This window comes from Salmo trutta, chromosome 3 (genome assembly GCF_901001165.1).
Source record: "Salmo trutta chromosome 3, fSalTru1.1, whole genome shotgun sequence".
In the NCBI taxonomy this organism is placed as follows: domain Eukaryota; kingdom Metazoa; phylum Chordata; class Actinopteri; order Salmoniformes; family Salmonidae; genus Salmo; species Salmo trutta.
Window position 1 is genome coordinate 65011657 of NC_042959.1, and position 21255 is coordinate 65032911.

General features: G+C 43.6%; 1 protein-coding gene across 12 annotated transcripts in view; it reads right to left on the reverse strand.

Moving 5' to 3' along the window:
- The window catches only part of LOC115184011 (hemicentin-2), a 95360-nt gene that overhangs the window by 18877 nt on the left and 55228 nt on the right, over positions 1-21255 (reverse strand). For 6 of the 12 annotated variants that reach the window (XM_029745067.1, XM_029745017.1, XM_029745035.1 and 3 more), the window contains 37 exons: positions 20975-21250; positions 20322-20573; positions 19889-20164; positions 19237-19488; positions 18804-19079; positions 18152-18403; positions 17719-17994; positions 15997-16248; positions 15564-15839; positions 14912-15163; positions 14479-14754; positions 13828-14079; positions 13395-13670; positions 12743-12994; positions 12310-12585; positions 11658-11909; positions 11225-11500; positions 10573-10824; positions 10140-10415; positions 9489-9740; positions 9056-9331; positions 8405-8656; positions 7972-8247; positions 7320-7571; positions 6887-7162; positions 6235-6486; positions 5802-6077; positions 5150-5401; positions 4717-4992; positions 4065-4316; positions 3632-3907; positions 2980-3231; positions 2547-2822; positions 1895-2146; positions 1462-1737; positions 810-1061; positions 377-652 (listed from right to left, as the gene is read on the reverse strand). In XM_029745067.1, the coding sequence (XP_029600927.1) occupies positions 377-652; positions 810-1061; positions 1462-1737; positions 1895-2146; positions 2547-2822; positions 2980-3231; positions 3632-3907; positions 4065-4316; positions 4717-4992; positions 5150-5401; positions 5802-6077; positions 6235-6486; positions 6887-7162; positions 7320-7571; positions 7972-8247; positions 8405-8656; positions 9056-9331; positions 9489-9740; positions 10140-10415; positions 10573-10824; positions 11225-11500; positions 11658-11909; positions 12310-12585; positions 12743-12994; positions 13395-13670; positions 13828-14079; positions 14479-14754; positions 14912-15163; positions 15564-15839; positions 15997-16248; positions 17719-17994; positions 18152-18403; positions 18804-19079; positions 19237-19488; positions 19889-20164; positions 20322-20573; positions 20975-21250 (9780 nt within the window). Of the gene's footprint in view, positions 1-376; positions 653-809; positions 1062-1461; positions 1738-1894; positions 2147-2546; positions 2823-2979; positions 3232-3631; positions 3908-4064; positions 4317-4716; positions 4993-5149; positions 5402-5801; positions 6078-6234; positions 6487-6886; positions 7163-7319; positions 7572-7971; positions 8248-8404; positions 8657-9055; positions 9332-9488; positions 9741-10139; positions 10416-10572; positions 10825-11224; positions 11501-11657; positions 11910-12309; positions 12586-12742; positions 12995-13394; positions 13671-13827; positions 14080-14478; positions 14755-14911; positions 15164-15563; positions 15840-15996; positions 16249-16633; positions 16904-17718; positions 17995-18151; positions 18404-18803; positions 19080-19236; positions 19489-19888; positions 20165-20321; positions 20574-20974; positions 21251-21255 lie in introns of those variants that run through there. The other 6 variants (XM_029745054.1, XM_029745023.1, XM_029745048.1 and 3 more) reach the window with 6 other exon arrangements.

Consider the following 21255-nt stretch of genomic DNA (forward strand, 5'->3'; position numbering starts at 1 on the left):
AGACCAGGGGTGTCAAATTCCTTCCATGGATTTCCTAGTGTCTGCTGGTTTTTGGTTTTTCCATTCAAATAAGACCTAGACAGCCAGGTTTGGGGATTTCCTTACTAATAAAGTATGCTAATACGTCATTGAAGTTCGAGGGAGGATCGAAAAACCTGCTGACACTCAGCCTTCTGTGGAATGAGTTTGACACATTTGAATTAAACCCAACATCTGACATTGGTCAGAAGGTCAAATGTCATCAACAAATGTCACATGGTATAAGAGGTGGGATCCAAACCATCACGTTGACTTTACTACAATATTAATAATGGAAGTTCTCAAAGATTCCACCAAGGCCATGGGGTCAAAGTTGAACTTGTTAATGCCTACTCACAGTTGACGATCAGTTTGTAGTATGGGCTGGTCATGTTGCTGAAGGGGTTGGAGGCAGAACACTGATAGTCTCCTTTGTCAGAATGCTGGACCGAGTTGAATGTCAGTGTATTGTTGTTCGTAGAGAAGTCAGTTCTGTTGCTAGCATACAGAGGCCAGCCGTTCCTCATCCACTGAATGGAGTAAACCGTTCCAGTGGTGCCACAGGTCAGAGAGAATCTCTCGTTCAGTATTGGCTGGGCTCCAGTGACTTTCACGATGGTCATGGTCACAGTTGCTGGGGAAGCAGATCAAAGGGTTTTTCAGCACTTTTATCTCAACTTACATCTTATTATACTGTAGGTTCAACAGCACGTATGCTGACTCTAAAACCAAACAAACACAAAGTAAAGACATTTTTTCCCCTTGATTTTAAGTAGCATTTACTGACTCACCAACAACAGTGAGCATCTTGGAGACTGTGCTGTTTCTGACAGTGATGTTGTTGAAGGCCACACAGGTGTAGTTCCCATGACTGGCTAAAGTCAGTGGGCCAGTCTCATACTTTGAGCCAGTTGCCACCTGGGAGCCATTGAAGAACCAGCTGAACTGGCTGAGAGGCTGAGAGGAGGCTGAGCAGTTCAAGGTCACGTTTTGTCCTGTTTCTCCTAATGCTGGTCCTGTTATAATAGGCATCTCCGGTCCATCTATGATACAAAAGACAATCAGTTAGACCAGGGGTGTCAAATTCCTTCCATGGATTTCCTAGTGTCTGCTGGTTTTTGGTTTTTCCATTCAAATAAGACCTAGACAGCCAGGTTTGGGGATTTCCTTACTAATAAAGTATGTTAATACGTCATTGAAGTTCAAGGGAGGATCGAAAAACCTGCTGACACTCAGCCTTCTGTGGAATGAGTTTGACACATTTGAATTAAACCCAACATCTGACATTGGTCAGAAGGTCAAATGTCATCAACGAATGTCACATGGTATAAGAGATGGGATCCAAACCATCACATTGACATTACTACAATATTAATAAAGGAAGTTCTCAAAGATTCCACCAAGGCCATGGGGTCAAAGTTGATCTTGTTAATGCCTACTCACAGTTGACGATCAGTTTGTAGTATGGGCTGGTCATGTTGCTGAAGGGGTTGGAGGCAGAACACTGATAGTCTCCTTTGTCAGAATGCTGGACCGAGTTGAATGTCAGAGTATTGTTGTTCGTAGAGAAGTCAGTTCTGTTGCTAGCATACAGAGGCCAGCCGTTCCTCATCCACTGAATGGAGTAAACCGTTCCAGTGGTGCCACAGGTCAGAGAGAATCTCTCGTTCAGTATTGGCTGGGCTCCAATGACTTTGACGATGGTCATGGTCACAGTTGCTGTGGAAGCAGATCAAAGGGTTTTTCAGCACTTTTATCTCAACTTACATCTTATTATACTGTAGGTTCATCAGCACGTATTCAGACTCTAAAACCAAACAAACACAAAGTAAAGACATTTTGTCCCCTTGATTTTAAGTAGCATTTACTGACTCACCAACAACAGTGAGCATCTTGGAGACTGTGCTGTTTCTGACAGTGATGTTGTTGAAGGCCACACAGGTGTAGTTCCCATGACTGGCTAAAGTCAGTGGGCCAGTCTCATACTTTGAGCCAGTTGCCACCTGGGAGCCATTGAAGAACCAGCTGAACTGGCTGAGAGGCTGAGAGGAGGCTGAGCAGTTGAAGGTCACGTTGTGTCCTGTTTCTCCTAGTGCTGGTCCTGTTATAATAGGCATCTCCGGTCCATCTATGATACAAAAGACAATCAGTTAGACCAGGGGTGTCAAATTCCTTCCATGGATTTCCTAGTGTCTGCTGGTTTTTGGTTTTTCCATTCAAATAAGACCTAGACAGCCAGGTTTGGGGATTTCCTTACTAATAAAGTATGCTAATACGTCATTGAAGTTCAAGGGAGGATCGAAAAACCTGCTGACACTCAGCCTTCTGTGGAATGAGTTTGACACATTTGAATTAAACCCAACATCTGACATTGGTCAGAAGGTCAAATGTCATCAACAAATGTCACATGGTATAAGAGGTGGGATCCAAACCATCACGTTGACTTTACTTCAATATTAATAAAGGAAGTTCTCAAAGATTCCACGAAGGCCATGGGGTCAAAGTTGAACTTGTTAATGCCTACTCACAGTTGACGATCAGTTTGTAGTATGGGCTGGTCATGTTGCTGAAGGGGTTGGAGGCAGAACACTGATAGTCTCCTTTGTCAGAATGCTGGACCGAGTTGAATGTCAGTGTATTGTTGTTCGTAGAGAAGTCAGTTCTGTTGCTAGCATACAGAGGCCAGCCGTTCCTCATCCACTGAATGGAGTAAAATGTTCCAGTGGTGCCACAGGTCAGAGAGAATCTCTCGTTCAGTATTGGCTGGGCTCCAATGACTTTCACGATGGTCATGGTCACAGTTGCTGGGGAAGCAGATCAAAGGGTTTTTCAGCACTTTTATCCCAACTTACATCTTATTATACTGTAGGTTCATCAGCACGTATTCAGACTCTAAAACCAAACAAACACAAAGTAAAGACATTTTTTCCCCTTGATTTTAAGTAGCAATTAATGACTCACCAACAACAGTGAGCATCTTGGAGACAGTGCTGTTTCTGACAGTGATGTTGTTGAAGGCCACACAGGTGTAGTTCCCATGACTGGCTAAAGTCAGTGGGCCAGTCTCATACTTTGAGCCAGTTGCCACCTGGGAGCCATTGAAGAACCAGCTGAACTGGCTGAGAGGCTGAGAGGAGGCTGAGCAGTTCAAGGTCACGTTTTGTCCTGTTTCTCCTAATGCTGGTCCTGTTATAATAGGCATCTCCGGTCCATCTATGATACAAAAGACAATCAGTTAGACCAGGGGTGTCAAATTCCTTCCATGGATTTCCTAGTGTCTGCTGGTTTTTGGTTTTTCCATTCAAATAAGACCTAGACAGCCAGGTTTGGGGATTTCCTTACTAATAAAGTATGTTAAAACGTCAATCAAGTTCAAGGGAGGATCGAAAAACCTGCTGACACTCAGCCTTCTGTGGAATGAGTTTGACACATTTGAATTAAACCCAACATCTGACATTGTTCAGAAGGTCAAATGTAATCAACGAATGTCAAATGGTATAAGAGATGGGATCCAAACCATCACGTTGACATTACTACAATATTAATAAAGGAAGTTCTCAAAGATTCCACCAAGGCCATGGGGTTAAAGTTGAACTTGTTAATGCCTACTCACAGTTGACGATCAGTTTGTAGTATGGGCTGGTCATGTTGCTGAAGGGGTTGGAGGCAGAACACTGATAGTCTCCTTTGTCAGAATGCTGGACTGAGTTGAATGTCAGTGTATTGTTGTTCATAGAGAAGTCAGTTCTGTTGCTAGCATACAGAGGCCAGCCATTCCTCATCCACTGAATGGAGTAAACCGTTCCAGTGGTGCCACAGGTCAGAAAGAATCTCTCGTTCAGTATTGGCTGGGCTCCAATGACTTTCACGATGGTCATGGTCACAGTTGCTGGGGAAGCAGATCAAAGGGTTTTTCAGCACTTTTATCTCAACTTACATCTTATTATACTGTAGGTTCAACAGCACGTATGCTGACTCTGAAACCAAACAAACACAAAGTAAAGACATTTTTTCCCCTTGATTTTAAGTAGCAATTACTGACTCACCAACAACAGTGAGCAAGTTGGAGACAGTGCTGTTTCTGACAGTGATGTTGTTGAAGGCCACACAGGTGTAGTTCCCATGACTGGCTAAAGTCAGTGGGCCAGTCTCATACTTTGAGCCAGTTGCCACATGGGAGCCATTGAAGAACCAGCTGAACTGGCTGAGAGGCTGAGAGGAGGCTGAGCAGTTCAAGGTCACGTTTTGTCCTGTTTCTCCTAGTGCTGGTCCTGTTATAATAGGCATCTCCGGTCCATCTATGATACAAAAGACAATCAGTTAGACCAGGGGTGTCAAATTCCTTCCATGGATTTCCTAGTGTCTGCTGGTTTTTGGTTTTTCCATTCAAATAAGACCTAGACAGCCAGGTTTGGGGATTTCCTTACTAATAAAGTATGTTAATACGTCATTGAAGTTCAAGGGAGGATCGAAAAACCTGCTGACACTCAGCCTTCTGTGGAATGAGTTTGACACATTTGAATTAAACCCAACATCTGACATTGGTCAGAAGGTCAAATGTCATCAACGAATGTCAAATGGTATAAGAGATGGGATCCAAACCATCACGTTGACATTACTACAATATTAATAAAGGAAGTTCTCAAAGATTCCACCAAGGCCATGGGGTCAAAGTTGAACTTGTTAATGCCTACTCACAGTTGACGATCAGTTTGTAGTATGGGCTGGTCATGTTGCTGAAGGGGTTGGAGGCAGAACACTGATAGTCTCCTTTGTCAGAATGCTGGACCGAGTTAAATGTCAGTGTATTGTTGTTCGTAGAGAAGTCAGTTCTGTTGCTAGCATACAGAGGCCAGCTGTTCCTCATCCACTGAATGGAATAAACCGTTCCAGTGGTGCCACAGGTCAGAGAGAATCTCTCGTTCAGTATTGGCTGGGCTCCAATGACTTTCACGATGGTCATGGTCACAGTTGCTGGGGAAGCAGATCAAAGGGTTTTTCAGCACTTTTATCTCAACTTACATCTTACTATACTGTAGGTTCAACAGCACGTATGCTGACTCTAAAACCAAACAAACACAAAGTAAAGACATTTTTTCCCCTTGATTTTAAGTAGCAATTAATGACTCACCAACAACAGTGAGCATCTTGGAGACAGTGCTGTTTCTGACAGTGATGTTGTTGAAGGCCACACAGGTGTAGTTCCCATGACTGGCTAAAGTCAGTGGGCCAGTCTCATACTTTGAGCCAGTTGCCACCTGGGAGCCATTGAAGAACCAGCTGAACTGGCTGAGAGGCTGAGAGGAGGCTGAGCAGTTCAAGGTCACGTTTTGTCCTGTTTCTCCTAATGCTGGTCCTGTTATAATAGGCATCTCCGGTCCATCTATGATACAAAAGACAATCAGTTAGACCAGGGGTGTCAAATTCCTTCCATGGATTTCCTAGTGTCTGCTGGTTTTTGGTTTTTCCATTCAAATAAGACCTAGACAGCCAGGTTTGGGGATTTCCTTACTAATAAAGTATGTTAAAACGTCAATCAAGTTCAAGGGAGGATCGAAAAACCTGCTGACACTCAGCCTTCTGTGGAATGAGTTTGACACATTTGAATTAAACCCAACATCTGACATTGTTCAGAAGGTCAAATGTAATCAACGAATGTCAAATGGTATAAGAGATGGGATCCAAACCATCACGTTGACATTACTACAATATTAATAAAGGAAGTTCTCAAAGATTCCACCAAGGCCATGGGGTTAAAGTTGAACTTGTTAATGCCTACTCACAGTTGACGATCAGTTTGTAGTATGGGCTGGTCATGTTGCTGAAGGGGTTGGAGGCAGAACACTGATAGTCTCCTTTGTCAGAATGCTGGACTGAGTTGAATGTCAGTGTATTGTTGTTCATAGAGAAGTCAGTTCTGTTGCTAGCATACAGAGGCCAGCCATTCCTCATCCACTGAATGGAGTAAACCGTTCCAGTGGTGCCACAGGTCAGAAAGAATCTCTCGTTCAGTATTGGCTGGGCTCCAATGACTTTCACGATGGTCATGGTCACAGTTGCTGGGGAAGCAGATCAAAGGGTTTTTCAGCACTTTTATCTCAACTTACATCTTATTATACTGTAGGTTCAACAGCACGTATGCTGACTCTGAAACCAAACAAACACAAAGTAAAGACATTTTTTCCCCTTGATTTTAAGTAGCAATTACTGACTCACCAACAACAGTGAGCAAGTTGGAGACAGTGCTGTTTCTGACAGTGATGTTGTTGAAGGCCACACAGGTGTAGTTCCCATGACTGGCTAAAGTCAGTGGGCCAGTCTCATACTTTGAGCCAGTTGCCACATGGGAGCCATTGAAGAACCAGCTGAACTGGCTGAGAGGCTGAGAGGAGGCTGAGCAGTTCAAGGTCACGTTTTGTCCTGTTTCTCCTAGTGCTGGTCCTGTTATAATAGGCATCTCCGGTCCATCTATGATACAAAAGACAATCAGTTAGACCAGGGGTGTCAAATTCCTTCCATGGATTTCCTAGTGTCTGCTGGTTTTTGGTTTTTCCATTCAAATAAGACCTAGACAGCCAGGTTTGGGGATTTCCTTACTAATAAAGTATGTTAATACGTCATTGAAGTTCAAGGGAGGATCGAAAAACCTGCTGACACTCAGCCTTCTGTGGAATGAGTTTGACACATTTGAATTAAACCCAACATCTGACATTGGTCAGAAGGTCAAATGTCATCAACGAATGTCAAATGGTATAAGAGATGGGATCCAAACCATCACGTTGACATTACTACAATATTAATAAAGGAAGTTCTCAAAGATTCCACCAAGGCCATGGGGTCAAAGTTGAACTTGTTAATGCCTACTCACAGTTGACGATCAGTTTGTAGTATGGGCTGGTCATGTTGCTGAAGGGGTTGGAGGCAGAACACTGATAGTCTCCTTTGTCAGAATGCTGGACCGAGTTAAATGTCAGTGTATTGTTGTTCGTAGAGAAGTCAGTTCTGTTGCTAGCATACAGAGGCCAGCTGTTCCTCATCCACTGAATGGAATAAACCGTTCCAGTGGTGCCACAGGTCAGAGAGAATCTCTCGTTCAGTATTGGCTGGGCTCCAATGACTTTCACGATGGTCATGGTCACAGTTGCTGGGGAAGCAGATCAAAGGGTTTTTCAGCACTTTTATCTCAACTTACATCTTACTATACTGTAGGTTCAACAGCACGTATGCTGACTCTAAAACCAAACAAACACAAAGTGAAGACATTTGTTCCCCTTGATTTTAAGTAGCAATTACTGACTCACCAACAACAGTGAGCATCTTGGAGACAGTGCTGTTTCTGACAGTGATGTTGTTGAAGGCCACACAGGTGTAGTTCCCATGACTGGCTAAAGTAATTGGGCCAGTCTCATACTTTGAGCCAGTTGCCACCTGGGAGCCATTGAAGAACCAGCTGAACTGGCTGAGAGGCTGAGAGGAGGCTGAGCAGTTGAAGGTCACGTTGTGTCCTGTTTCTCCTAATGCTGGTCCTGTTATAATAGGCATCTCCGGTCCATCTATGATACAAAAGACAATCAGTTAGACCAGGGGTGTCAAATTCCTTCCATGGATTTCCTAGTGTCTGCTGGTTTTTGGTTTTTCCATTCAAATAAGACCTAGACAGCCAGGTTTGGGGATTTCCTTACTAATAAAGTATGTTAATACGTCATTGAAGTTCAAGGGAGGATCGAAAAACCTGCTGACACTCAGCCTTCTGTGGAATGAGTTTGACACATTTGAATTAAACCCAACATCTGACATTGGTCAGAAGGTCAAATGTCATCAACATATGTCAGATGGAATAAGAGGTGGGATCCAAACCATCACGTTGACATTACTACAATATTAATAAAGGAAGTTCTCAAAGATTCCACCAAGGCCATTGGGTCAAAGTTGAACTTGTTAATGCCTACTCACAGTTGACGATCAGTTTGTAGTATGGGCTGGTCATGTTGCTGAAGGGGTTGGAGGCAGAACACTGATAGTCTCCGTTGTCAGAATGCTGGACCGAGTTGAATGTCAGTGTATTGTTGTTTGTAGAGAAGTCAGTTCTGTTGCTAGCATACAGAGGCCAGCCGTTCCTCATCCACTGAATGGAGTAAACCGTTCCAGTGGTGCCACAGGTCAGAGAGAATCTCTCGTTCAGTATTGGCTGGGCTCCAATGACTTTCACGATTGTCATGGTCACAGTTGCTGGGGAAGCAGATCAAAGGGTTTTTCAGCACTTTTATCTCAACTTACATCTTATTATACTGTAGGTTCATCAGCACGTATGCTGACTCTAAAACCAAACAAACACAAAGTAAAGACATTTTTTCCCCTTGATTTTAAGTAGCAATTACTGACTCACCAACAACAGTGAGCATCTTTGAGACTGTGCTGTTTCTGACAGTGATGTTGTTGAAGGCCACACAGGTGTAGTTCCCATGACTGGCTAAAGTCAGTGGGCCAGTCTCATACTTTGAGCCAGTTGCCACCTGGGAGCCATTGAAGAACCAGCTGAACTGGCTGAGAGGCTGAGAGGAGGCTGAGCAGTTGAAGGTCACGTTGTGTCCTATTTCTCCTAATGCTGGTCCTGTTATAATAGGCATCTCCGGTCCATCTATGATACAAAAGACAATCAGTTAGACCAGGGGTGTAAATTCCTTCCATGGATTTCCTAGTGTCTGCTGGTTTTTGGTTTTTCCATTCAAATAAGACCTAGACAGCCAGGTTTGGGGATTTCCTTACTAATAAAGTATGTTAATACGTCATTGAAGTTCAAGGGAGGATCGAAAAACCTGCTGACACTCAGCCTTCTGTGGAATGAGTTTGACACATTTGAATTAAACCCAACATCTGACATTGGTCAGAAGGTCAAATGTCATCAACATATGTCAGATGGAATAAGAGGTGGGATCCAAACCATCACGTTGACATTACTACAATATTAATAAAGGAAGTTCTCAAAGATTCCACCAAGGCCATTGGGTCAAAGTTGAACTTGTTAATGCCTACTCACAGTTGACGATCAGTTTGTAGTATGGGCTGGTCATGTTGCTGAAGGGGTTGGAGGCAGAACACTGATAGTCTCCGTTGTCAGAATGCTGGACCGAGTTGAATGTCAGTGTATTGTTGTTTGTAGAGAAGTCAGTTCTGTTGCTAGCATACAGAGGCCAGCCGTTCCTCATCCACTGAATGGAGTAAACCGTTCCAGTGGTGCCACAGGTCAGAGAGAATCTCTCGTTCAGTATTGGCTGGGCTCCAATGACTTTCACGATTGTCATGGTCACAGTTGCTGGGGAAGCAGATCAAAGGGTTTTTCAGCACTTTTATCTCAACTTACATCTTATTATACTGTAGGTTCATCAGCACGTATGCTGACTCTAAAACCAAACAAACACAAAGTAAAGACATTTTTTCCCCTTGATTTTAAGTAGCAATTACTGACTCACCAACAACAGTGAGCATCTTTGAGACTGTGCTGTTTCTGACAGTGATGTTGTTGAAGGCCACACAGGTGTAGTTCCCATGACTGGCTAAAGTCAGTGGGCCAGTCTCATACTTTGAGCCAGTTGCCACCTGGGAGCCATTGAAGAACCAGCTGAACTGGCTGAGAGGCTGAGAGGAGGCTGAGCAGTTGAAGGTCACGTTGTGTCCTATTTCTCCTAATGCTGGTCCTGTTATAATAGGCATCTCCGGTCCATCTATGATACAAAAGACAATCAGTTAGACCAGGGGTGTAAATTCCTTCCATGGATTTCCTAGTGTCTGCTGGTTTTTGGTTTTTCCATTCAAATAAGACCTAGACAGCCAGGTTTGGGGATTTCCTTACTAATAAAGTATGTTAATACGTCATTGAAGTTCAAGGGAGGATCGAAAAACCTGCTGACACTCAGCCTTCTGTGGAATGAGTTTGACACATTTGAATTAAACACAACATCTGACATTGTTTAGAAGGTCAAATGTCATCAACATATGTCAGATGGAATAAGAGGTGGGATCCAAACCATCACGTTGACATTACTACAATATTAATAAAGGAAGTTCTCAAAGATTCCACCAAGGCCATTGGGTCAAAGTTGAACTTGTTAATGCCTACTCACAGTTGACGATCAGTTTGTAGTATGGGCTGGTCATGTTGCTGAAGGGGTTGGAGGCAGAACACTGATAGTCTCCGTTGTCAGAATGCTGGACCGAGTTGAATGTCAGTGTATTGTTGTTCGTAGAGAAGTCAGTTCTGTTGCTAGCATACAGAGGCCAGCCATTCCTCATCCACTGAATGGAGTAAACCGTTCCAGTGGTGCCACAGGTCAGAGAGAATCTCTCGTTCAGCATTGGCTGGGCTCCAATGACTTTCACGATGGTCATGGTCACAGTTGCTGGGGAAGCAGATCAAAGGGTTTTTCAGCACTTTTATCTCAACTTACATCTTATTATACTGTAGGTTCATCAGCACGTATGCTGACTCTGAAACCAAACAAACACAAAGTAAAGACATTTTTTCCCCTTGATTTTAAGTAGCAATTACTGACTCACCAACAACAGTGAGCATCTTGGAGACTGTGCTGTTTCTGACAGTGATGTTGTTGAAGGCCACACAGGTGTAGTTCCCATGACTGGCTAAAGTCAGTGGGCCAGTCTCATACTTTGAGCCAGTTGCCACCTGGGAGCCATTGAAGAACCAGCTGAACTGGCTGAGAGGCTGAGAGGAGGCTGAGCAGTTCAAGGTCACGTTTTGTCCTGTTTCTCCTAATGCTGGTCCTGTTATAATAGGCATCTCCGGTCCATCTATGATACAAAAGACAATCAGTTAGACCAGGGGTGTCAAATTCCTTCCATGGATTTCCTAGTGTCTGCTGGTTTTTGGTTTTTCCATTCAAATAAGACCTAGACAGCCAGGTTTGGGGATTTCCTTACTAATAAAGTATGTTAATACGTCATTGAAGTTCAAGGGAGGATTGAAAATCCTGCTGACACTCAGCCTTCTGTGGAATGAGTTTGACACATTTGAATTAAACCCAACATCTGACATTGGTCAGAAGGTCAAATGTCATCAACGAATGTCAAATGGTATAAGAGATGGGATCCAAACCATCACGTTGACATTACTACAATATTAATAAAGGAAGTTCTCAAAGATTCCACCAAGGCCATTGGGTCAAAGTTGAACTTGTTAATGCCTACTCACAGTTGACGATCAGTTTGTAGTATGGGCTGGTCATGTTGCTGAAGGGGTTGGAGGCAGAACACTGATAGTCTCCGTTGTCAGAATGCTGGACCGAGTTGAATGTCAGTGTATTGTTGTTCGTAGAGAAGTCAGTTCTGTTGCTAGCATACAGAGGCCAGCCATTCCTCATCCACTGAATGGAGTAAACCGTTCCAGTGGTGCCACAGGTCAGAGAGAATCTCTCGTTCAGTATTGGCTGGGCTCCAATGACTTTCACGATGGTCATGGTCACAGTTGCTGGGGAAGCAGATCAAAGGGTTTTTCAGCACTTTTATCTCAACTTACATCTTATTATACTGTAGGTTCATCAGCACGTATGCTGACTCTGAAACCAAACAAACACAAAGTAAAGACATTTTTTCCCCTTGATTTTAAGTAGCAATTACTGACTCACCAACAACAGTGAGCATCTTGGAGACTGTGCTGTTTCTGACAGTGATGTTGTTGAAGGCCACACAGGTGTAGTTCCCATGACTGGCTAAAGTCAGTGGGCCAGTCTCATACTTTGAGCCAGTTGCCACCTGGGAGCCATTGAAGAACCAGCTGAACTGGCTGAGAGGCTGAGAGGAAGCTGAGCAGTTGAAGGTCACGTTTTGTCCTGTTTCTCCTAATGCTGGTCCTGTTATAATAGGCATCTCCGGTCCATCTATGATACAAAAGACAATCAGTTAGACCAGGGGTGTCAAATTCCTTCCATGGATTTCCTAGTGTCTGCTGGTTTTTGGTTTTTCCATTCAAATAAGACCTAGACAGCCAGGTTTGGGGATGTCCTTACTAATAAAGTATGTTAATACGTCATTGAAGTTCAAGGGAGGATCGAAAAACCTGCTGACACTCAGCCTTCTGTGGAATGAGTTTGACACATTTGAATTAAACCCAACATCTGACATTGGTCAGAAGGTCAAATGTCATCAACAAATGTCAAATGGTATAAGAGATGGGATCCAAACCATCACGTTGACATTACTACAATATTAATAAAGGAAGTTCTCAAAGATTCCACCAAGGCCATGGGGTCAAAGTTGAACTTGTTAATGCCTACTCACAGTTGACGATCAGTTTGTAGTATGGGCTGGTCATGTTGCTGAAGGGGTTAGAGGCAGAACACTGATAGTCTCCTTTGTCAGAATGCTGGACCGAGTTGAATGTCAGTGTATTGTTGTTCGTAGAGAAGTCAGTTCTGTTGCTAGCATACAGAGGCCAGCCGTTCCTCATCCACTGAATGGAGTAAACCGTTCCAGTGGTGCCACAGGTCAGAGAGAATCTCTCGTTCAGTATTGGCTGGGCTCCAATGACTTTCACGATGGTCATGGTCACAGTTGCTGGGGAAGCAGAACAAAGGGTTTTTCAGCACTTTTATCTCAACTTACATCTTATTATACTGTAGGTTCATCAGCACGTATGCTGACTCTGAAACCAAACAAACACAAAGTAAAGACATTTTTCCCCCTTGATTTTAAGTAGCAATTACTCACTCACCAACAACAGTGAGCATCTTGGAGACAGTGCTGTTTCTGACAGTGATGTTGTTGAAGGCCACACAGGTGTAGTTCCCATGACTGGCTAAAGTCAGTGGGCCAGTCTCATACTTTGAGCCAGTTGCCACCTGGGAGCCATTGAAGAACCAGCTGAACTGGCTGAGAGGCTGAGAGGAAGCTGAGCAGTTGAAGGTCATGTTGTGTCCTGTTTCTCCAAATGCTGGTCCTGTTATAATAGGCATCTCCGGTCCATCTATGATACAAAAGACAATCAGTTAGACCAGGGGTGTCAAATTCCTTCCATGGATTTCCTAGTGTCTGCTGGTTTTTGGTTTTTCCATTCAAATAAGACCTAGACAGCCAGGTTTGGGGATTTCCTTACTAATAAAGTATGTTAATACGTCATTGAAGTTCAAGGGAGGATCGAAAAACCTGCTGACACTCAGCCTTCTGTGGAATGAGTTTGACACATTTGAATTAAACCCGACATCTGACATTGGTCAGAAGGTCAAATGTCATCAACATATGTCAGATGGAATAAGAGGTGGGAACCAAACCATCACGTTGACATTACTACAATTTTAATAAAGGAAGTTCTCAAAGATTCCACCAAGGCCATTGGGTCAAAGTTGAACTTGTTAATGCCTACTCACAGTTGACGATCAGTTTGTAGTATTGGCTGGTCATGTTGCTGAAGGGGTTGGAGGCAGAACACTGATAGTCTCCGTTGTCAGAATGCTGGACCGAGTTGAATGTCAGTGTATTGTTGTTTGTAGAGAAGTCAGTTCTGTTGCTAGCATACAGAGGCCAGCCGTTCCTCATCCAATGAATGGAGTAAACCGTTCCAGTGGTGCCACAGGTCAGAGAGAATCTCTCGTTCAGTATTGGCTGGGCTCCAATGACTTTCACGATTGTCATGGTCACAGTTGCTGGGGAAGCAGATCAAAGGGTTTTTCAGCACTTTTATCTCAACTTACATCTTATTATACTGTAGGTTCATCAGCACGTATGCTGACTCTGAAACCAAACAAACACAAAGTAAAGACATTTTTTCCCCTTGATTTTAAGTAGCAATTACTGACTCACCAACAACAGTGAGCATCTTGGAGACTGTGCTGTTTCTGACAGTGATGTTGTTGAAGGCCACACAGTTGTAGTTCCCATGACTGGCTAAAGTCAGTGGGCCAGTCTCATACTTTGAGCCAGTTGCCACCTGGGAGCCATTGAAGAACCAGCTGAACTGGCTGAGAGGCTGAGAGGAGGCTGAGCAGTTGAAGGTCACGTTGTGTCCTGTTTCTCCTAATGCTGGTCCTGTTATAATAGGCATCTCCGGTCCATCTATGATACAAAAGACAATCAGTTAGACCAGGGGTGTAAATTCCTTCCATGGATTTCCTAGTGTCTGCTGGTTTTTGGTTTTTCCATTCAAATAAGACCTAGACAGCCAGGTTTGGGGATTTCCTTACTAATAAAGTATGTTAATACGTCATTGAAGTTCAAGGGAGGATCGAAAAACCTGCTGACACTCAGCCTTCTGTGGAATGAGTTTGACACATTTGAATTAAACCCAACATCTGACATTGTTTAGAAGGTCAAATGTCATCAACATATGTCAGATGGAATAAGAGGTGGGATCCAAACTATCACGTTGACATTACTACAATATTAATAAAGGAAGTTCTCAAAGATTCCACCAAGGCCATTGGGTCAAAGTTGAACTTGTTAATGCCTACTCACAGTTGACGATCAGTTTGTAGTATGGGCTGGTCATGTTGCTGAAGGGGTTGGAGGCAGAACACTGATAGTCTCCGTTGTCAGAATGCTGGACCGAGTTGAATGTCAGTGTATTGTTGTTCGTAGAGATGTCAGTTCTGTTGCTAGCATACAGAGGCCAGCCATTCCTCATCCACTGAATGGAGTAAACCGTTCCAGTGGTGCCACAGGTCAGAGAGAATCTCTCGTTCAGTATTGGCTGGGCTCCAATGACTTTCACGATGGTCATGGTCACAGTTGCTGGGGAAGCAGATCAAAGGGTTTTTCAGCACTTTTATCTCAACTTACATCTTATTATACTGTAGGTTCATCAGCACGTATGCTGACTCTGAAACCAAACAAACACAAAGTAAAGACATTTTTTCCCCTTGATTTTAAGTAGCAATTACTGACTCACCAACAACAGTGAGCATCTTGGAGACAGTGCTGTTTCTGACAGTGATGTTGTTGAAGGCCACACAGGTGTAGTTCCCATGACTGGCTAAAGTCAGTGGGCCAGTCTCATACTTTGAGCCAGTTGCCACCTGGGAGCCATTGAAGAACCAGCTGAACTGGCTGAGAGGCTGAGAGGAAGCTGAGCAGTTGAAGGTCAAGTTGTGTCCTGTTTCTCCAAATGCTGGTCCTGTTATAATAGGCATCTCCGGTCCATCTATGATACAAAAGACAATCAGTTAGACCAGGGGTGTCAAATTCCTTCCATGGATTTCCTAGTGTCTGCTGGTTTTTGGTTTTTCCATTCAAATAAGACCTAGACAGCCAGGTTTGGGGATTTCCTTACTAATAAAGTATGTTAATACGTCATTGAAGTTCAAGGGAGGATCGAAAAACCTGCTGACACTCAGCCTTCTGTGGAATGAGTTTGACACATTTGAATTAAACCCGACATCTGACATTGGTCAGAAGGTCAAATGTCATCAACATATGTCAGATGGTATAAGAGATGGGATCCAAACCATCACGTTGACATTACTACAATATTAATAAAGGAAGTTCTCAAAGATTCCACCAAGGCCATTGGGTCAAAGTTGAACTTGTTAATGCCTACTCACAGTTGACGATCAGTTTGTAGTATGGGCTGGTCATGTTGCTGAAGGGGTTGGAGGCAGAACACTGATAGTCTCCGTTGTCAGAATGCTGGACCGAGTTGAATGTCAGTGTATTGTTGTTCGTAGAGAAGTCAGTTCTGTTGCTAGCATAAAGAGGCCAGCCGTTCCTCATCCACTGAATGGAGTAAACCGTTCCAGTGGTGCCACAGGTCAGAGAGAATCTCTCGTTCAGTATTGGCTGGGCTCCAATGACTTTCACGATGGTCATGGTCACAGTTGCTGGGGAAGCAGATCAAAGGGTTTTTCAGCACTTTTATCTCAACTTACATCTTATTATACTGTAGGTTCATCAGCACGTATGCTGACTCTAAAACCAATTAAACACAAAGTAAAGACATTTTTTCCCCTTGATTTTAAGTAGCAATTACTGACTCACCAACAACAGTGAGCATCTTGGAGACTGTGCTGTTTCTGACAGTGATGTTGTTGAAGGCCACACAGGTGTAGTCCCCATGACTGGCTAAAGTCAGTGGGCCAGTCTCATACTTTGAGCCAGTTGCCACCTGGGAGCCATTGAAGAACCAGCTGAACTGGCTGAGAGGCTGAGAGGAGGCTGAGCAGTTGAAGGTCACGTTGTGTCCTGTTTCTCCTAGTGCTGGTCCTATTATAATAGGCATCTCCGGTCCATCTATGATACAAAAGACAATCAGTTAGACCAGGGCTGTCAAATTCCTTCCATGGATTTCCTAGTGTCTGCTGGTTTTTGGTTTCTCCATTCAGCCAGGTTTGGGGATTTCCTTACTAATAAAGTATGTTAATTCGTCAATCAAGTTCAAGGGAGGATCGAAAAGCCTGCTGACACTCAGCCTTCTGTGGAATGATTTTGACACATTTGAATTAAACCCAACATCTGACATTGGTCAGAAGGTCAAATGTCATCAACATATGTCAGATGGAATAAGAGGTGGGATCCAAAACATCACGTTGACTTTACTTCAATATTAATAAAGGAAGTTCTCAAAGATTCCACCAAGGCCATGGGGTCAAAATTGAACTTGTTAATGCCTACTCACAGTTGACGATCAGTTTGAAGTATGGGCTGGTCATGTTGCTGAAGGGGTTGGAGGCAGAACACTGATAGTCTCCGTTGTCAGAATGCTGGACCGAGTTGAATGTCAGTGTATTGTTGTTCGTAGAGAAGTCAGTTCTGTTGGTAGCATACAGAGGCCAGCCATTCCTCATCCACTGAATGGAGTAAACCGTTCCAGTGGTGCCACAGGTCAGAGAGAATCTCTCGTTCAGTATTGGCTGGGCTCCAATGACTTTCACGATGGTCATGGTCACAGTCGCTGGGGAAGCAGATCAAAGGGTTTTTCAGCACTTTTATCTCAACTTACATCTTATTATACTGTAGGTTCATCAGCACATATGCTGACTCTAAAACCAAACAAACACAAAGTAAAGACATTTTTTCCCCTTGATTTTAAGTAGCAATTACTGACTCACCAACAACAGTGAGCATCTTGGAGACTGTGCTGTTTCTGACAGTGATGTTGCTGAAGGCCACACAGGTGTAGTTCCCATGACTGGCTAAAGTCAGTGGGCCAGTCTCATACTTTGAGCCAGTTGCCACCTGGGAGCCATTGAAGAACCAGCTGAACTGGCTGAGAGGCTGAGAGGAGGCTGAGCAGTTGAAGGTCACGTTGTGTCCTGTTTCTCCTAATGCTGGTCCTGTTATAATAGGCATCTCCGGTCCATCTATGATACAAAAGACAATCAGTTAGACCAGGGGTGTCAAATTCCTTCCATGGAGTTCCTAGTGTCTGCTGGTTTTTGGTATTTCCATTCAAATAAGACCTAGACAGCCAGGTTTGGGTATTTCCTTACTAACAAAGTATGTTAATACGTCAATCAAGTTCAAGGGAGGATCGAAAAACCTGCTGACACTCAGCCTTCTGTGGAATGAGTTTGACACATTTGAATTAAACCCAACATCTGACATTGTTTAGAAGGTCAAATGTCATCAACATATGTCAGATGGAATAAGAGGTGGGATCCAAACCATCACGTTGACATTACTACAATATTAATAAAGGAAGTTCTCAAAGATTCCACCAAGGCCATTGGGTCAAAGTTGAACTTGTTAATGCCTACTCACAGTTGACGATCAGTTTGTAGTATGGGCTGGTCATGTTGCTGAAGGGGTTGGAGGCAGAACACTGATAGTCTCCGTTGTCAGAATGCTGGACCGAGTTGAATGTCAGTGTATTGTTGTTCGTAGAGAAGTCAGTTCTGTTGCTAGCATAAAGAGGCCAGCCGTTCCTCATCCACTGAATGGAGTAAACCGTTCCAGTGGTGCCACAGGTCAGAGAGAATCTCTCGTTCAGTATTGGCTGGGCTCCAATGACTTTCACGATGGTCATAGTCACAGTTGCTGGGGAAGCAGATCAAAGGGTTTTTCAGCACTTTTATCTCAACTTACATCTTATTATACTGTAGGTTCATCAGCACGTATGCTGACTCTAAAACCAAACAAACACAAAGTAAAGACATTTTTTCCACTTGATTTTAAGTAGCAATTACTGACTCACCAACAACAGTGAGCATCTTGGAGACTGTGCTGTTTCTGACAGTGATGTTGCTGAAGGCCACACAGGTGTAGTTCCCATGACTGGCTAAAGTCAGTGGGCCAGTCTCATACTTTGAGCCAGTTGCCACCTGGGAGCCATTGAAGAACCAGCTGAACTGGCTGAGAGGCTGAGAGGAGGCTGAGCAGTTGAAGGTCACGTTGTGTCCTGTTTCTCCTAATGCTGGTCCTGTTATAATAGGCATCTCCGGTCCATCTATGATACAAAAGACAATCAGTTAGACCAGGGGTGTCAAATTCCTTCCATGGAGTTCCTAGTGTCTGCTGGTTTTTGGTATTTCCATTCAAATAAGACCTAGACAACCAGGTTTGGGTATTTCCTTACTAATAAAGTATGTTAATACGTCAATCAAGTTCAAGGGAGGATCGAAAAACCTGCTGACACTCAGCCTTCTGTGGAATGAGTTTGACACATTTGAATTAAACCCAACATCTGACATTGTTTAGAAGGTCAAATGTCATCAACATATGTCAGATGGAATAAGAGGTGGGATCCAAACCATCACGTTGACATTACTACAATATTAATAAAGGAAGTTCTCAAAGATTCCACCAAGGCCATTGGGTCAAAGTTGAACTTGTTAATGCCTACTCACAGTTGACGATCAGTTTGTAGTATGGGCTGGTCATGTTGCTGAAGGGGTTGGAGGCAGAACACTGATAGTCTCCGTTGTCAGAATGCTGGACCGAGTTGAATGTCAGTGTATTGTTGTTCGTAGAGAAGTCAGTTCTGCTGCTAGCATACAGAGGCCAGCCATTCCTCATCCACTGAATGGAGTAAACCGTTCCAGTGGTGCCACAGGTCAGAGAGAATCTCTCGTTCAGTATTGGCTGGGCTCCAATGACTTTCACGATGGTCATGGTCACAGTTGCTGGGGAAGCAGATCAAAGGGTTTTTCAGCACTTTTATCTCAACTTACATCTTATTATACTGTAGGTTCATCAGCACGTATGCTGACTCTAAAACCAAACAAACACAAAGTAAAGACATTTTTTCCCCTTGATTTTAAGTAGCAATTTCTGACTCACCAACAACAGTGAGCATCTTGGAGACAGTGCTATTTCTGACAGTGATGTTGTTGAAGGCCACACAGGTGTAGTTCCCATGACTGGCTAAAGTCAGTGGGCCAGTCTCATACTTTGAGCCAGTTGCCACCTGGGAGCCATTGAAGAACCAGCTGAACTGGCTGAGAGGCTGAGAGGAGGCTGAGCAGTTGAAGGTCACGTTTTGTCCTGTTTCTCCTAATGCTGGTCCTGTTATAATAGGCATCTCCGGTCCATCTATGATACAAAAGACAATCAGTTAGACCAGTGGTGTCAAATTCCTTCCATGGATTTCCTAGTGTCAGCTGGTTTTTGGTTTTTCCATTCAAATAAGACCTAGACAGCCAGGTTTGGGGATTTCCTTACTAATAAAGTATGTTAATACGTCATTGAAGTTCAAGGGAGGATCGAAAAACCTGCTGACACTCAGCCTTCTGTGGAATGAGTTTGACACATTTGAATTAAACCCAACATCTGCCATTGTTTAGAAGGTCAAATGTCATCAACATATGTCAGATGGAATAAGAGGTGGGATCCAAACCATCACGTTGACATTACTACAATATTAATAAAGGAAGTTCTCAAAGATTCCACCAAGGCCATTGGGTCAAAGTTGAACTTGTTAATGCCTACTCACAGTTGACGATCAGTTTGTAGTATGGGCTGGTCATGTTGCTGAAGGGGTTGGAGGCAGAACACTGATAGTCTCCGTTGTCAGAATGCTGGACAGAGTTGAATGTCAGTGTATTGTTGTTCGTAGAGAAGTCAGTTCCGTTGCTAGCATAAAGAGGCCAGCCGTTCCTCATCCACTGAATGGAGTAAACCGTTCCAGTGGTGCCACAGGTCAGAGAGAATCTCTCGTTCAGTATTGGCTGGGCTCCAATGACTTTCACGATGGTCATGGTCACAGTTGCTGGGGAAGCAGATCAAAGGGTTTTTCAGCACTTTTATCTCAACTTACATCTTATTATACTGTAGGTTCATCAGCACGTATGCTGACTCTAAAACCAAACAAACACAAAGTAAAGACATTTTTTCCCCTTGATTTTAAGTAGCAATTACTGACTCACCAACAACAGTGAGCATCTTGGAGACTGTGCTGTTTCTGACAGTGATGTTGTTGAAGGCCACACAGGTGTAGTTCCCATGACTGGCTAAAGTCAGTGGGCCAGTCTCATACTTTGAGCCAGTTGCCACCTTGGAGCCATTGAAAAACCAGCTGAACTGGCTGACAGGCTGAGAGGAGGCTGAGCAGTTGAAGGTCACGTTTTGTCCTGTTTCTCCTAATGCTGGCCCTGTTATAATAGGCATCTCCGGTCCATCTATGATACAAAATACAATCAGTTAGACCAGGGGTGTCAAATTCCTTCCATGGAATTCCTAGAGTCTGCTGGTTTTTGGTTTTTCCATTCAAATAAGACCTAGACAGCCAGGTTTGGGGATTTCCTTACTAATAAAGTACGTTAATACATCAATCAAGTTCAAGGGAGGATCGAGAAACCTGCTGACAATTAGCCGTCTGTGGAATGAGTTTGACACATTTGAATTAAACCCAACATCTGACATTGGTCAGAAGGTCAAATGTCATCAACGAATGTCAGATGGTATAAGAGGTGGGATCCAAACCATCACGTTGACTTTACTACATTATTAATAAAGGAAGTTCTCAAAGATTCCATCTATGGCTTTGGGGTCAAAGTTGAACTTGTTAATGACTACTCACAGTTGACAATCAGTTTGTAGTATTGGCTGGTCATGTTGCTGAAGGGGTTGGAGGCAGAACACTGATAGTCTCCGTTGTCAGAATGCTGGATAGAGTTAAATATCAGTGTATTGTTGTCCATAGAGAAGTCTGTTCTGTTTTCTGCATACAGAGGCCAGCCGTTCCTCATCCACTGTATGGAGTAAATGGTACCAGATGTCTCACAGGTCAGAGTAAACATGTAGTCTGCAATTGGCTTGGCACCAATGACTTTAACCGTGGACATGGTTACTGGGACTGTG